The sequence below is a fragment of the Hippoglossus hippoglossus genome, chromosome 1 (genome assembly GCF_009819705.1).
Source record: "Hippoglossus hippoglossus isolate fHipHip1 chromosome 1, fHipHip1.pri, whole genome shotgun sequence".
Classification (NCBI taxonomy): Eukaryota; Metazoa; Chordata; class Actinopteri; order Pleuronectiformes; family Pleuronectidae; genus Hippoglossus; species Hippoglossus hippoglossus.
The window spans coordinates 22504134-22520847 of NC_047151.1; the positions used below are offsets into that span (position 1 = coordinate 22504134).

Here is a 16714-nt window from a genome sequence, read left to right on the forward strand (position 1 = left end):
GGTGGCGATCAAGATGCTTTGGTGTCACTTTTGAGGAGCTGTCGTGTCATCCATCTTTATTTACAATCTGTGGTTTAAAATATGATGAGAATTCTGCACAGGTTTTTTAAAATGTGACTGAAAACTGACCTTTTTCTGTTTTAAAGGTTTGACTTGTCACCTAAAAAAACTGTTTGACAAAATGCAAAAATGCAGTGTGACATTAAAGCCTCGCTAACTGACAAATATTTGATTTAGAGAAAAGAAATACAGGATGGAAACTCTAAGACTTACTTAAAACCATGTGTGCAAATATTTGTTTGTGGTGATGATATAAGTGTGGATTTGCTGTGTGTATATATGGAAGAGAAATATGCATGTGCTGTATATTATGTTTTTTTTTAGCAGAAGATGAAGTTTATGTGCAAGAGAAATTTTCTTCAGAACAGTAAAGTTAATCTTCTCTTCTCTTGAAATATAAAATTTTAATTCTGTAGAGACAGAATAAGAGATTAAAAACATTGTCAGCAAGTCTGTTGAGAAGCAAAGAATCTTTGTTCAATACTTAAGCGATAGTAGTTATAAGGTTTTTATTCACTGTGATGAACTTTGTTTCAAAACCATTCGACTCATCTATAAAACATATCTTTTGCTCTTAATCATTTGACATATTCGTCAACTTTTTTGATCCTGTAGAATGACGACTGGCTTTTCAGTGATTTGATTGGTCAGTAGTTGGATTCATCTTGGTGATGTGAGAACTGAACCAGCTTTGTAGCCCTGAAAACCCGGGATTAAACCTGAAGTTACCTCGCTAACCTCAAATCCTGCTCCGTAGGATGTCTCAGGACAAATGTCTCCATAAAACTGAATGTCTAAAATAAATCTTCTCTCTTTGCGGCTCCACACTCTGAGGACAGAGCTAATTGATGCTCCGAACCTCTCATCATCAGCTTGGATGCCAGGAAGATCTCCCAGGAGATTGTTGTAGGATATAAATGGTACATTCCATGGCAAAATATGATGATTAACTTTATAAATACTCACTCATTTTGTGCATCCTCCTCTTTGATTTTATGCTCCACAGCCTGAAGAGCTGCAGCCAAGGAGGTGCTGGTCTCCTCCAAACGATGCTGCGCCCCCTCCTCCTCCTGCTCTGCTCCCTCCGCTTGACTCTCCACCTCCTCACTCGCTCCTTCTTCCCTCAAGGGCGTCTCCTCCACCTCCCTCTGACTCTCTTCCTCTGCTCTCTTCCTCTCCTCCTCCTGCTCTTCGTACCTCTTAAGCTCCCTCTCTCTGCTCCGCTCTTCCTCCTCCCTCTTCCTCTCCTCTTCCCTCTTCCTCTCCTCCTCCTCCTGTACTCCCATCAAGTCGATGGAGAGCCCGGCGATGGAGGAGCGGGGAGGTTTGACAGGGTGTGGTGACGGGGTGGAGGGACTCTGGGCCGGAGAGGGGGATGTAAGAGGGAGGCCTGGAGAGAGGGATGAACCGGAGGGGGTGTCGGGAGCCGGAAGCGGGGCAGCGGAGAGCGGAGAGGAGGGTTTGGGGGCCGGGGTGGGGCTGGTGGCCGCAGAGCCCGGGCTCATGGTCGCTGAGGCTACTATTCCTTTGCCTGGTTTGGGTGCTGTTGGGGGGCCGCGGGGCTTTGGAGATACAGGAGGAGGAGCTCGCTTCGGCTCTGGTCAGGGAGGCAGAGAAATGGTGCTGTTAGATATTTCACATAACCCTGTTCTAAGTAACAGCTTAGACTTCTTTCTATCTTTCTAACAATTCCAGAAATCCCTGTCAGTCTGTAACTTACATCTCAAGAAGTGTTCATCTTATCAGCTTCACACTTGGCATGTGCATTGTTAAGGGCCCGAGGAAGTGCAGTGTCAAATCTGGTGCGATTTGGAAACACGATATGTTCAATATTCAGGGTTTTGTGAGCTGCAGCCGATGTTTACTACAATTTGACGATTTCAGAAAGAAAAGCTGCAACCAGCGTCATCACCGGCCAAATAAACAGCCCTTTCCAAACGGGCAGGATTAGAACGGGCAGTACTTTGTGTAATCTAGTTCTGCACTTGTGTATTTCAGCAACAAAGCAGTGCTCTCACTTCATTGTTACCTCCGCAAAAGAACGGTTTTGGTGCCGGATCCTAGAATCCATCAAGTTTTTTGGAAGTTTTATAAAATTTTCACCAATTTCTCAGTGAATAATTCATGATTCTTGATGAAAAGAAGCATCTGCTCTGTCCCACATAAACTCAATGACTAAGTAAGTGTTTTGTGTGTGTGTGTGTGTGTGTGTGTGTGTGTGTGTGTGTGTGTGTGTGTGTGTGTGTGTGTGTGTGTGTGTGTGTGTGTGTGTGTGTGTGTGTGTGTGTGTGTGTGTGTGTGTGTGTGTGTGTGTGTGTGTGTGTGTGTGTATGTGTGTGTGTGTGTGTGTGTGTGTGTGTGTGTGTGTGTGTGTGTGAGAGTGTGTGTGTCTCACCAGGGCTCTGTGCCTTCTCAGCGTGATCAGGCCCGGGTATGGGGACTCTGCGTGTTGGTGTTGGGGGTTCAGCTTGTGACTTTCTCAGTGCGACTGTGGCTGGTTTGGGGGAAACCGCTGGCTTAAGAGACTTCCTGGCCTCCATCCACTCACAGCTCTCACTGTTGGGCTCCGTCCTATCAGAGACCTGAGACACAGGCCTCTGCCTCAGGACCACGCCGCCGTTCTGCTGCACCTCGCCTCCATTTTTCCGGCTACCATCAACGGGACTGCTCGGAGAGTCTGATTGGTTATTGCTTTTAACGGCATTTTCCTTATGCTCGGACTTGCGTGGTCTCCTGCGTATGGTTTCTGACGCGGTTGCCATGTTAACTACAGTGGTAGCCTCTGATACTGGCGCTTTAGAATCTGTTGCCGGGGGATGCGGCTTCCTACGGAGCGTCACCGTGCCGTCTGTGATCTCTGATGCTGAGGAGACCACGGTGGAGCGGGGCCTGGGCTCTGGACGCGGCTGGGCTGGTTGCCGTGGTAACAGGTCAGCTTCATCACCAGGGATACCTTCTGGTCCGCTGATTGTCCTGCGGCGGCTTAGGGCATCATCCTCCTCAGATCCAAGGCGTGCCTGGCGACGGAGTACAGGCGGACTCACCTGAGGATCACACGATTGTTACACATGAATACTTCCAGTAAAAAGATAATATACACTTCTCAGTCCATGACACCCACCTGTAGGTAGTTGGTGCCGCTTCCCAGATTCTTCGGCAGGGTTTTGGCTCCACCAACAATGGAGGTTTCCAGCATGGCAGCCAGGCTGCGAACACTCCCAGAAGCCCCCTCTGATCTCTCCAGGCCTCCTGACTCCTGAGCTCTTAAAGCTGATCCCAGGCTGCCGCAGTCACTGGCCCGCCGCTCTCGATAGGTTGGCAGCCCCAGCAGCCCCTCCCCCTGCTCCTCCCCTTCCCCGTCACCCCCGGTAATGGAAGAACAGGAGCGTTTAGGCGGCGTTGGGGGCCTACCTTTCCGACGGGGTCGGAGGGTGACAGATGATTGGCTGCGGTTGACCGTGACGTCATTGGAGGCAGCAGTACGTGCGGAGCTGCTGCGGCACACGGTGGCGTATCTAGAATCTGATTCTGAGCCAATGAGACTGTGAGTTCTCCGCCGCTCCTCCTCCTCGCTGGGCAGCCGAAGCAGCGGCACTGAAGAATCTACCGCAGACACCTGGGTGGAGGGGCGCGGCCGAGCCCTCGGGGAGGCCTGCTGGGTCCGGGCATGTTGGGGGGTCTGTGGTGGGGTTTGTGTCGGAGTTTGGGGAGGGGTCTGTGCTTGCTTGAGACCTGGGCGAGGTTTGGCCAGTGGGCTCGGGGCCCCGTCCCTCTGCTTCCTGGTCTCCCTCCGTGGCTCCGAGCTGCCGCTGCCACCTGGGCTGGTCGGAGGCGTGGAGGGACTCTGAGGAGGCTCAGAACCACTTTCTCCTTTCTGCAGCTCCTTCAGTCTCCTCACTCCCAACATCAGCTTCTTCTGATGGCCTGAGGGGGGCGGTGGTGTGGAGGAGAAGAACGCAGGAAGTTAAAAACATATTTACACCTTCTATAAAAGTTGTATTTGGTTGATGGCAAATACTCTACTATCACCATACACTAAATAAATTGAGACTTTATTGTGTTTATAAAGTGCTTTTCTAGTCCAGACTACTCAAAGTACTTCACACTACAAGTCAGCCATTAAGGGCAATTTAGGGTTCAGTATCTTGCCCAAGGTCACTTGTTGGTTGGACCCGGGGATCAAACCAACAACCTTCTGGTCAGTGGACAACCCACTACCTGATCCACAATTAGTGAGTTTTGACAACTCTGCTTGAACAACATCAGAAGCTTATTAGCTCCGGTTGCTTTGTTATCTGTGACTCACCGAGCTTAGTGATGCCGATCTCCTGCAGATCTTCAAGGCTGATGTCAGAGATGAAGTCAGTGTTTTCATATCCATTCTGCACCAGAACCTGGTAGTACTGACTGAGACCCAGGTGAGACAGCCACTCTGCCAGATTGGCCTAAAAAAACAAAACACACAAACAGTGAAACACAAAACACGGGCACACAATGTAAAAAAGCCCACAAAATACAGAATAGAATAGAGTCTTACAGGCTTGTGGTCCGGCAGCCAGTCCGTAGACGGCACCTTGCTGATCTCTGACGTTAACTTTTTCCGATGTCCAGGCTTCATGACCCCAATCGCCGTCAGGTCCTTCAACGCAAAGCACATTTAGTCCCATCAGAAGGTCAACACAGCAACAGTAGGTGTTATTTTTTATGTAAACCAATTTATGCCGTCGTTTGACATTTGTACGTGAGCTGTGTGCGATCTGCCTTCAGGAATAGTTTAGCTTTGAAGTGTCCCCCCACCCTCAGGGGGGTTCACGTCATACCACTGTGTCTGCTTCAGTACACACAGACACACAAACACACATACACACATACACATGCACACAGGCACAGGGAACACACTCAAGGACAAACACAGAGTAACGTTTACAGCACGGGCTGGAACACGTGGCCATGTGTGAACACAGGTATGTAAATGAAGCAGACGGAGAATGAGAAGTGACTGGTTGAGGCTCAGGACTCACACCGGGGGGGTCAGGTGACAGAGACAGGAGGGTTCATGATGACATCATCCAGGTCAGTGGGGAGCTGATTTGAGCTGGGTGGAGCCTTGACAGACAAGGGGCGGGGCGAGAGGGGGTCAGGGGTCATGACCTTACCTCGGGGGTCATGCGGCTAATGGTGTCTAGATCATATCCCGCGGTGAGGAAGTGGGTGGTGTAGAACTGCAGCTGAAACTCACCCAGCCACGCCACTACTGCCTGCTTCTAGAACACAGAACACAGAACGGTACTGCCGGCTCCTAGAAGAGCCCACGAGGTTCTTCTAGAGCACAGAACACACACAGCTGCTCTAGAACACAGTGTAGCAGCCGGAGAGCCAACTGTCTAGAAAACAGCTGGGAAGCATCTGCAGTAATTCCAGAGTTTAACCCTGTTCTACAACAAAATCTAGAAAGTGTTTACACATAGTAGAATAATAGAATAACATAGCTCCAGCTTGTCTTTAACTTACAGAACAATGAAACTGTAATACTGCACAACAGACACAAATTCAAAGACAGATACTGTCTTCATTAATGCTCAGACTGCCACTACACAGTAATGAATAATAAAGGTTTGTATAAATAGCAAGACACATACTGGAGAATAAAATAAAGAATTAGGTGACAATAAATCATGGCCCCATTTATCCCAGTGATAAGCAGCCATGCAGATTTATTTGCAGAAGCTTTGAGATCTCTACCACTGAGACTTCTGCACCATCCAGGTGCAGTGGAGGTTAATGGAGTTTCATTCAGGGTGCTCAAAGCATTTAAAATATTCTATTTGAAAATCTTTAGAAGCGATATAACAAATATTATATTTATTCGGTTGATAATATATATACAATGTATATATAGAAGTCAATCTGACACTTTTACATGTGGACAGAAGGAGCCGGGGAGTGAAAATCTGATACCAGCCAACTTTTATTTGCTACCATCCTATTATCTGGGTTGTTTCACTTGTATTCAACAGCTTAAAACTAGAGTGAAGAGTTCACTGCAGGGGTTGTGAAGCCTGAACTTTCAGTTTCTGGAAGGAATTTATTTTCTCACTGATTTGAGCACCACAGATAAACATCCATTGACCTGTATTGTGTGGGGCGGAGCTAGAAACCACAGTGTGGAAGATCTCACGATGATTGCAAACTAGAAATGACGCTTCTCCCGCGCTGTATTCTGCCTTAAATAATCAATATGTGCAACACTGTTGAAATGTTTAAGTATCACAACAAACGTAATAATTATCTAATGAAAATGGAAACATATTTGTATTTCCAAATTTTTTTATAATATAAATTTCTTGATTTAAGAAATGAGAGGGATGAATACATAATAAATTGATTAAGTACATTGATAATACCACTGTAAAATTGTAAGTACTGATCATAATATATATATTATTTTGTTGGCATATGTGTGGTGGTGTCATTTTGTCAACTGTGTTTACGAGTTAAAACCTTTGATACTTAACAAAGTGTCACATATTGAACATTAAAGACGAGACGCAGCGTGGTTGTAGCGTCTCTGACTACATTTCTAGTTGTGAATGACTGTCAGAGAGTGTTGAATGAAAATGATGACGACCGACTAAATACTGCTTTCGCTTCCATATCGTAACCCTGCTGTTGCCTGGCAACCTGTAAATACTTGATTCCCGTACACACAGACAGAGTTTAAGCCTCAGCTTCACAGGACACACGGAGCTGCTGGCAGGTTCTAGAGCAGAGCGGCAGCATGGGGGTGTCTCAGTTTGGTGTGAGGGTGGGGGGGCAGGGTGAGGGGACAGAAGGCAAGACAGCAACGGACTCGTGTCTGTTGCTCTGCCTGTCTCCATGGCGACACACTTTTTCATGCTCCATCCTCAGGGTGTCGTCTGTTCAGGTGCAGGAGAACCGACTCCCACTGCCTGAACCCCACCCGTGTAGATGTCGTGCTCTCAAACCAAAGGGCTGGTTGAGAGGAAACAGAAGCAACAGCGAGAGGAGTCCACAGAGGAAACCAATCTGCCATCCAAAAACTCACTTTCCCATCATCCTCCTCTGCCTTCCGCTCAAACGGCCGCTGTTCAAGAACTGTGCAGCTGGAAGAGCCTTGAAGTGAACAGAGGAGACAATGAAAGAAAGAGGAGAAGAAAACAATGACATATATTATATTGAAGGACAATTTAGTTGATTCACTTGTTGCACTTCAAATCTTATATTTTCTTATTTTCAACGTTAGGCCTCAGTAAGAACTAGGCAGCAATATGTGATTGTCCATAATCATTTGCTTCTTAAAATGCTGCAAAGCCTGGAAATGGTGTTGTCTTGCTGATTAAATCTTTCATAATAATGTGGAAACAGCTTTAAAGCTTTGCTAGCTGTTTCCCAACATATCACTTAGACAGATTAGACAGCAGCAGATTACAGCAGATTAGAATATGGTCATGACGGTGCTCTGAAATTATTTTATTTTAAAAGTGAGATAAGTAAATCAACAAAACCCAAACTGCAACACATTATAAACAACCATACAATAAACTGTATGTGTATATAAATACATTAAAACTCTTTTGGTGTTTTATGGACACCTTATAACTGTATGACCTTTTGTAGGCCCTGATCTCAGCTGCTTGCTTGTGAGAATTTAAAGTTACAAGTCGAACCTGACACAATACAATACAATACAATACAATACAATAACGGTACGTTGAGTGCTTTTCATTCTAAGGCCAATGTCCCCCCCCCCTGTTACTACCATCCTATTTGCCTTTTTCTTTGTTGGATGTCACACTGAAGTATTTAGATTTCTGTAACTATGTCTGTTTAGGCTAATTACTCAATTTTTAATCTTCATATTATAAGAAAATCTTTGTTGCAAATACGTACAAATTAATTTGATTGAGAACATAAAATAATACGTCCCAAAAAAGTGCGACCTGTCCCTGGCTGTTTCGAGTAACTGTTATATAAATAAGGCATAAGTTAAATTACTGCTATGTATTGATGGGGGTAGGAAATGCTGCTTGGGTCTGATATGAACAGAACTTCAGAGGTTGACTAAACAGAAGAGGAACTTTGTTGTATCACTGCTGTATTTGATCAGTCAGCAGCAGAGCAAATCTTTAACTGTAGTAAAAAATGTCCCTTTAAATAAAGACGTTGCCTCTATGTGGTGTGTCTCTATGTGGTGTGTGGGTGGGTGAGTGTGTGTGTGTGTGTGCTTACTCGCTGACTGCTCAACAGACTGCGACTGCTCCAGGAGATGCTCCTTGGCTTTAACCGACTGGGCAAGCACAGTGGCCAGGAGCTGGAACACGACAACACACAAAGATACGTTCATACACACACTTATACACGAGGGTACACGCACAGACGCACACTCAAGCCTAATCACTCGAAACCCAGAAGTGCCTTGTGACTCAGCTGAGAGCACATGTAACAGACAGACTCTGGCTTGTGACCCTCTTCCTGTGGCAGCTCCTGCAATTTGACTAAAACTGGCATCGTGGAAATACATCCACAGAGGCCCAAGAGTCCCCTTGTGAAAACACATTCAAATTCACCAGATTGTTCTCTGAGAAATCAAATGAAATTGTAGGAAATGTCCTGAATATGCCCCAAAATTCAGATATATTCAGGGAACTGATATCTGAGTGGGAGCGATTCGGTGCAGCTCGATTGAATTTAAGGGGACCCCTGGGACTCTGCGGACTGTGCTCTCCTGGGTGCCATGAAACACACATGGACCAGTTATTTTCAGGGATAAAACTAAATTTAGAATGCCCTAAAGAGATCAGATCTGCAGGGTGCCTGATTTCATAGATTATAAGATGAAACAACACAAGACAATTCAAGAAAACCTGCAATCAACAATGCACCAAACAAACCCTGTTTCTATCACTTCACTATTTTGACCCGAGCTGGTGTGTGTGATGTTCATTTGTTTTTCAAATGTGTAACCACAGCCTTCATGCAGCTGGTCTCCTGCGGAACAGAAAGAGATTCTGATCCCTCCAACGGAAAAACAAACTGAGCAGGAAATAGACTTGTGGTTAACTTAGAGTTTGTGTTTCTTTTGTTGTTTCCTAGAAACGATGTGCTTGATGTTTTGTACAACTCCAGTAGCAACCTGAGGTGCACGTCTATGCATCGAGATAAATACGAGGCCTCTCTTACCTTTACGCCCTCAGCCTGTGCGTGCAGGCCCGGAGCGTTAAGGCCGTGTGTGTTGACTCCTGTTGTCGACTGGGTGCAGGGATGTGGACTCGGTGCAGGGGTGGTGAGAACGTGTGTGTTTCCAGAGCTCTGCAAGCTGGTTGATGACCGGATACTGCCGAGACTGCCCACGCTGCCACTACGCTCGCCACCTCCATACGCAAACACACACATTTCAGCATTGTTCCTCAAATATGCAGTTTCACATTCTAACCCACATAATGAAGATCAGTTAAAGGTAAAAATCAGTTTACCTGCCAGAGGTTTACGCAGCACCCAGATATCCTCACTGGTGCTGCTCTGGTGTCCCAGGGTTGGAGAACCTTGAGGACTCGGCTCTGCAGTCCGCGAACCTGTCACACACACACACACACACACACACACACACACACACACACACACACACACACACACACACACACACACACACACACACACACACACACACACACACGATTTGTTATGGCCTGACAATTTGTTCAATCTATTCTTCCAGGACGTTCTTAAAACCCCAAAATGCAGGAACTAATTAACTTATTTGATGATATGTGCATTGGAATTTCATGTATAAATTAAATAAACACCATCAAGCAAACAGGCTCACAAAGATACACTCACTCACCTGTGCTGTCATGAAATACATTAGTCAAACGAGGTTGCAACACCTCTTAGTGCTTATAATTTTAAGACTTGTGAAACTCTACAGATCCTGAGGCAGGTTCATTATGATTTGCACAATACTACTAACTATGCGCTCAAAACACCTTGAGTTTATTTGAAATAAAACATCATCTATACGGTTCTTCAGGCAAAGTTATAGTAAAATGTGTATAAAGTGGTAAAAAAAATGCTTCTCAATATGTGAACCGTGCCTTTAATTTGAATATTTGAGTTTAAAAAGTCAGTTGACACAAATTGCAATAAAGCTTTGCTGTAACAATGGGAGGCTAATGGAATATAATTTTCCTTAAAAACATATAATTTAAAAAATGAAAGCAAAATTAGAAAAATCCCTGGCGGAAAATAGTTCCTAATGAAATAAATTGCAAGTGGAAATTTACCTGCACCACAATGAGTGAGTGGGAAAATGTAGAACATATTCAGATGCCCCTTTTTATGTTGTATATTCAATTTAAAGTTGTATCTATGTGTGCAGTGAAGTGCTGGAACAAACAGATATGATAGAGATAATATATTCTATATGTGGTCTGGTGAAACAGTGTAGAAAGGATGCTTATCTATGATTCAGAGTGCTACTACAGTATGTACCTGTCTGACTCTGCTGCTCCTGAGAAGTGGAGAGAGGAGGAGGAGGAGGAGGAGGAGGAGGAGGAGGAGGAGGAGGAGGAATGGACAGTTGAGGAGAGGACAGAGAAGGAGGAGAGATGGGAAGAGGAACGTACCCGAAGGAGGAGAACCGAGGGGGGGACTGTGTGTTGGTGTGAGGGATGGGAGGGGAGGGCAGATGCAGGGGGAGGACTTTGGTGGGGGGGTATGAGTGTCCGTTGATCGAGGCAATGGGACAGGGGTTGGGCCTGCGGAGCAGGAGGGTGTGGCACTGCAGGGAGGGGGAGTGGCCTGGACATGAGCCAGGAGGAGGGAGGTGCAAAACCACAACAACAACAACAACAACTGATCAGTCAACTTGAAACAAAACAAATCTAATCAGATAAATAATCAAATCAAATAAATAATAACTGATTAAAATCAAAATATGAAAAAAAAGAATCCATCCATATATCCACAGGGATTATATCTCTATAAATTAAAATATAATATCATTACGGCAATAAAACAAACAATATGAAAAAAAGCATCACAATCTAGTGGAGCAGGCAGGATAGATATATTAGGGAGGGGGTGACAGAGGGAGGGAGGAGGGTCAACAGCCAATAGGGGGAAGAATTTGATCAATGGAGATGATTGACAGGTTGGGAAAACAGATGGGCGGCCTTAGGGGGGGGCCGATGATGCTGCAGCTATCTACGACTAATGATCGGCTATAGCTACAGAACAGCTGCTGAACTCACACACATGCGAAAGCGCACACACACACACACTCACGCAACCTCCCACCCGCACACAAACACACACAGCTGTGATGTGGGTGGTCACCTGCCCTCTTGATGACTTCCACCATGTTGGAGGGAAAGTAGCCCACGCGATCGTTTCCTGTGCGGTTGTCGTGAATACAGCCCTTCCACCGCCCGTCAGAGTGCTGCTCCAGAACCTGCCAGCGCAACACGAACACAGTTTACAAAGAGTAGGAGCTACACACGGCTCGGAAGCATTTATCTGGATTGGGCTCCACTAGCATTGCTGTGATTGTGCGAAGTCCTTTCTGAGTTGATAGTAGCCTAGCTGGGTTATTTAGGTTGTTTTATCGTGTCTGAAGAAGTTGTCCCAGTCACTTCAATTCTATTGGATTTGGCTGCAAGGCCCTGAGACTCCAGAAGTGTTTTGTGGACACAAACACTTCACCCACCACCTCCATCGGCACAGTGGTGAGTAGGTAATGAGGGAATTTTCATTTTTCAGTGAACTATCCCTTTAAGACTTTCGGAAAAACTACAGTTAACAACAATGTTAAAAAAGGTACTAAATCTAAGTACATCTACAGTTAACTGAAATGAATTAGTTCTGCACGAACAGAGAACAGGTTCAGAAATGTATTATATGTACCGTGATAATATCTCCGGCTTTAATGTTGAGGCTGGTTAGGTCGTAGTTGTTGCAGTAATCCTTCAGTGCTCGCACTTGCATTGCAGCTGAAGCATCTACGAGATAAGAAGCGAAGTCAGAGCGAGCAGCGCAGATGAACGAGGTTAAAAGTGGTGGACAGGAGCACAGCAGAGGTTTTTCGGCACGGCAGAGCAGAAATGAGGCGAGAAAAAGAAGAGCAATGGGGGAGAAGAGGTGTGACGATCGATACTTAATGCATCAGCAGTACTTCTAATAGGCTTATTCTGTGTATAAATACAATTCAATCATGAAAACTTCTACCTCGACACTATTCTAGGTGTATTCACTATTTGCATCTATGCATCAAGAATGGAAATGTACCACACTGTGTTAGATATATGCATAGTACTTCCAAAATAATTCACTCAATATGGCATACTGATTGTGTGTGATTGTGTGTTTATGCACTTGTGTACCCACCTCTCAGTAGTTGCTTGATCTCTCGGCTGGCCTGTGTGGTGGTGAACTGGTTCACGATGTCCAGCGCGGTTTGACTCAGAGTGTTTCTCACTCCTGCACTGATGCCGCTCTGGATGGAGGTGGAGGAGAAATGAAAAATCTAAATACAGAATTATGAGAGCGAGGATTCAGGAGGAATTGGGGCATTGATACTTTTGGTCAATTTGGGACTTTGTGGTTCTCATGTGTGTCTTTGCAGTAGTTTTGTGTCCCTCTATGTTGATTTTGTGTAACATTTTGTTCATTTTGTGGTTGTTTAGTGTCTCTTTGTGGTCCGTCTTGGATTTTTTTCAGTCATTTTCACTTGTTATTGTCACTTTGTATCTCTAAATGTTCATTGTTGTTAGGTGTCCCTTTGTAGCAATTTGACGTCCCTTTGTGATGATTATTTTGTCCCCTTGTTGTGGTTTTGCATCTCTTTATGGCCATTTGGTGTCTTCTTACTGCAGCTCTATAGTAAGACATATTAACAGTCACTTCACACAGAGGCTCTGGCCCAGGGGCCCTGAGCCTGTGTCTGGTGGAAGCTGTTTGATAATCCACCCATGATTCTCTGTCAGTCTGGCTGTGTGGACCTGCCTGCTGCTAACAATTGTTGTGTGTGTGCTGCCTCAGCAATAACTTCAAAACATGAAATACTCCAGGATGAGAGGGAAGATGGAGAACAGGCCCCGATCAGACGCAGGGTTAATCATCAGGAAGATGACAAAAAAAGACTAAAGAACAAAACGAATGCTGGTTTGAAATATCGCCCGACAGGTAGAAGAGAAGACTCTCAGCTCCAGCTTCATGTAACAAGTGGACGTCAAAGTGAATCACACAGATAAGTCCAATGAAAGACTGAGGTGTAAAGAGAGGGACAGACAGACACACAGACAGACTGACAGACAGACTTACATCCAGCAGCAGGCGTACTACCTCCGTCTTCCCACAGAGGGCAGCCTGATGTAGCGCTGTGCCAGACTCAGACTGTCTGTTGATATCTATACCCGCCTGAATCAGCAACCTGCAGCACAAAATAATAACGGTACAAACTTTATTCATATAGAATCTTTCATAAAACAAACGTATAAAATAATACAAATGAAGAAGAAAAAAGAGTCTATATCACAAATTGTAGAATTACAAACTTTCTACATGAATAATAAAACCTACATCTCCCTCAGACTGAAACAGATGTTTAATTCACAGTGGTGACCCCGAGGTTAAGGTTAGACTAGATCAAGCAGTCAGAGGGACATGTGACTGACTGACAGACAGACACATACTGGGGGGGGGGGGGGACAGACTGAAAGGACAAGTTTTTCAGACCGTATGACATCAATATGTCCGTTCTTGGCAGCGAGATGCAGAGGTGACACTCCGTTGGGGTCGGAGGGTTTCGGTTCTAGCATGGCTGCACACATGTTACTGCTGAGCAGGAGCTGCACCACCTTAACGACAGAGAGACACACAGGATAAAATACACACCAGCTACAGGGACTCAGGTCAGTAAGTACACACAGTACACAGCCACTTCTGAAGGAGATCTCCAGCAAAGTTAGATTTAAAAACCTATAAATTCAAATTTGCAAAAGTTGCATGGCTCCAGATTATTTTTCAGATCTATAGATATGTTGGTCTCAATATGTCTTTTTTTTAATGTTTTACTTATTGTTCAGGAATAGTCATTCAAGATATATTTGCTTCATCTGGCACTGTAGAAAGATATGTTTTTAATGTCCTTGTTAAATAATAGTTAAATGCAATTAAATAACAGTAAAATATTTGTTTGGTTTCAGTCAAATCGACTCACTCCAACACGTCCAAATTCACAGGCGAGGTCCAATGGTGTTTTCCCAGCTGCATCTGAGATACACGGGTTGGACTGGTGTTGCAGCAACATCTCCGACTGTAACACACACACACACACACACACACACACACACACACACACACACACACACACACACACACACACACACACACACACACACACACACACACACATCTTACTTTATTCTGTGACTTGTAACAACAACAAATCGTGTATGCATCATCAGGCAGACATAACACTACTCACAAGAACACACGGCCACTTAACATCTCAAAATACACTCCTACAGTTTACACACACACACACACACACACACACACACACACACACACACACACACACACACACACACACACACACACACACACACAGTTACCCCATCATAGTGTCCATGCTGAGCTGACAGGTGGAGAGGGATCTGTCCTTCATCTGACTGTCCGTTGACTGACGACCCGGATTTCAGCAGCATTTTCATTGGTTCAGTCTTCCCCTGCCACGCAGCGTAATGCAGAGGACGCATCCCTACACACACACACACACACACACACACACACACACACACACACACACACACACACACACACATTGTTCTCATTACTAATTTCTCTGGTGAGCCAATTATAGCTTGAGAGCTAATTAAACTCCAAGTGTTGCCCTTGAAATTGAAAATAAACTTATAGACAGAGGTATAAACAGACTTTTAGACTTCAGACCCAAGTAGATATATGCAGTTTTTGACTTTTGGGCTGTGAGTTGGACATTTTTGGACGTCATCCTTGTTTCTATGAAGTTGTGATGTACATTTTTGCGACCGTGTCTATAAATGTTGTATAATATTTAATTGAAAACAATCAGTAAATTAATTGATAATGAAGATAATTGTTAGTTGTGACGTTTCTGTAATGTCTGTCTTTTTGCAGCAATAGATTTAGGCACGGACTCCCAGTGTCCCTCCTGGAAATGCTGTCTTATTGTGTTTGACATGCTCGTGACCTTTCGTGACCCTGGGCATATTGCAAGCATCATACTCTCGGGACGTCCGAGACAAAACGCTTTCAGAGAAAGGGCAACACAAGGAAACCCCAATAAGTGGCTTAACTATACCGGAGAGAACTTTGCAGGGGACTGAACAGCTCGATCCTGGAGCCAGGCAGGAAATGCAACATGACGCAAAGCTCAGGTAAGAACAGCACAATCACACACAGCAGCATCGTCACCAGCGCCACAAACCAGAAAACATTAAACACTTTGTCGCAGTGGCTGCAAGGAGGAGTGAGCGTGTTTCTCATGGCGGCGACCCAAGGCCCCCGGTCCTGATACCAGCGATGAACCGCATTGTCGAGCTGACTAAAGAAGCCCCCCCCCCAGGCTCAGTTGGCATGAGAAAGTCCTGACTCATAAAAGAGAAGAGAGAGGCGCAGCAGCTGCAGGGGTTGCAGGAGCTCAAGTCTGGGTGCATGAGGGGATGTGGGGGCAAATGAAAAGAGCTTCCAGAAAGTGTTTTGGTGATTGGCTCAGACAAGGGAGAAGTTCCCCGAGACTGTGCGTCCTGGAGTTCTGAAGTTTCAGTTGTTGAGATATTGTGAGTCATATGTGCCGTGTGAATATGAGGAACAGTGTTTTATTTGACAGGCAACAGTGGTCATGGACATTAAGGAAGAGCAATGGGAATCATGATCTGGTCATATTGGCTCTGATAACTAATGCATTTCCCATAGAAGCTTGATATCCACAGCTAAATGATTTGTCTGGTTTTGGAAATTCCCCTGAACTGTGTTCCCAGTTTACATAATGAGCCTTTGCAGTGTTTCCTGTTTATGAGTTTTTGGGAACGTAGAGGTCCAGGCCTGCAGGACGTCCACGGTTTTTGGCCCCGCATGTGGCAAGTGTCTCGTAAACACAATAATGAGGCTTATAACCTTTCAGTGTGACTTGTTAGAAGACATTTACCAGTTCACACATCCGGCTGATACGAAGAGGCATTCGCGTTAAGGGTCGTGTTTCCGTCAACCGGATGAATGAAAGACCAATATTCACACGCCTTTATCTCTGTTTTGGTCTCTACCAGCTTCCAGGAAATTATTTGACAGCAGCTTCTAAATATTCAACCAACTGCTTGTTGACTTTGTGTCTGTTAGGCACTGCCCAGCATTGTGTTTGAAGGGGGTAGACTGTCAAGGTGTCATGTGCAGGTGTCATTATATAGCCTCTTCCATCAGCAGGAGCCAACCCAGACCATACCATCCTCGCTAGCCCCGCCTCCTCTGGAAACAGGAAGGCGAAAGTTATCTTTAAAAACGACTGTGCTGCCGTCACGTGTCCCCAAGTTTACATTTGGCAGCTTGACAGAAACCCTATACACCAAAATAACGCAAAAAAGTATTTACTAAATCTACT

At 45.1% G+C, this 16714-nt stretch overlaps 1 protein-coding gene across 2 annotated transcripts in view; it reads right to left on the minus strand.

Moving 5' to 3' along the window:
• si:dkeyp-9d4.3 (caskin-1) overlaps positions 1–16714 on the minus strand; it is a 31498-nt gene that overhangs the window by 4486 nt on the left and 10298 nt on the right. Inside the window, exons 4-20 of one of the 2 annotated variants that reach the window (XM_034590982.1) lie at positions 14694–14839; positions 14297–14392; positions 13813–13934; positions 13399–13507; positions 12463–12571; positions 11983–12077; positions 11416–11530; positions 9555–9653; positions 9262–9452; positions 8311–8392; positions 7127–7194; positions 5217–5324; positions 4598–4699; positions 4367–4505; positions 3182–3984; positions 2456–3104; positions 1027–1657 (exon numbers count right to left, since the gene is read on the minus strand). In XM_034590982.1, the coding sequence (XP_034446873.1) occupies positions 1027–1657; positions 2456–3104; positions 3182–3984; positions 4367–4505; positions 4598–4699; positions 5217–5324; positions 7127–7194; positions 8311–8392; positions 9262–9452; positions 9555–9653; positions 11416–11530; positions 11983–12077; positions 12463–12571; positions 13399–13507; positions 13813–13934; positions 14297–14392; positions 14694–14839 (3664 nt within the window). The remainder of the gene's footprint in view (positions 1–1026; positions 1658–2455; positions 3105–3181; positions 3985–4366; positions 4506–4597; positions 4700–5216; positions 5325–7126; positions 7195–8310; positions 8393–9261; positions 9453–9554; positions 9654–11415; positions 11531–11982; positions 12078–12462; positions 12572–13398; positions 13508–13812; positions 13935–14296; positions 14393–14693; positions 14840–16714) is intronic. The other variant, XM_034590991.1, reaches the window with a different exon arrangement.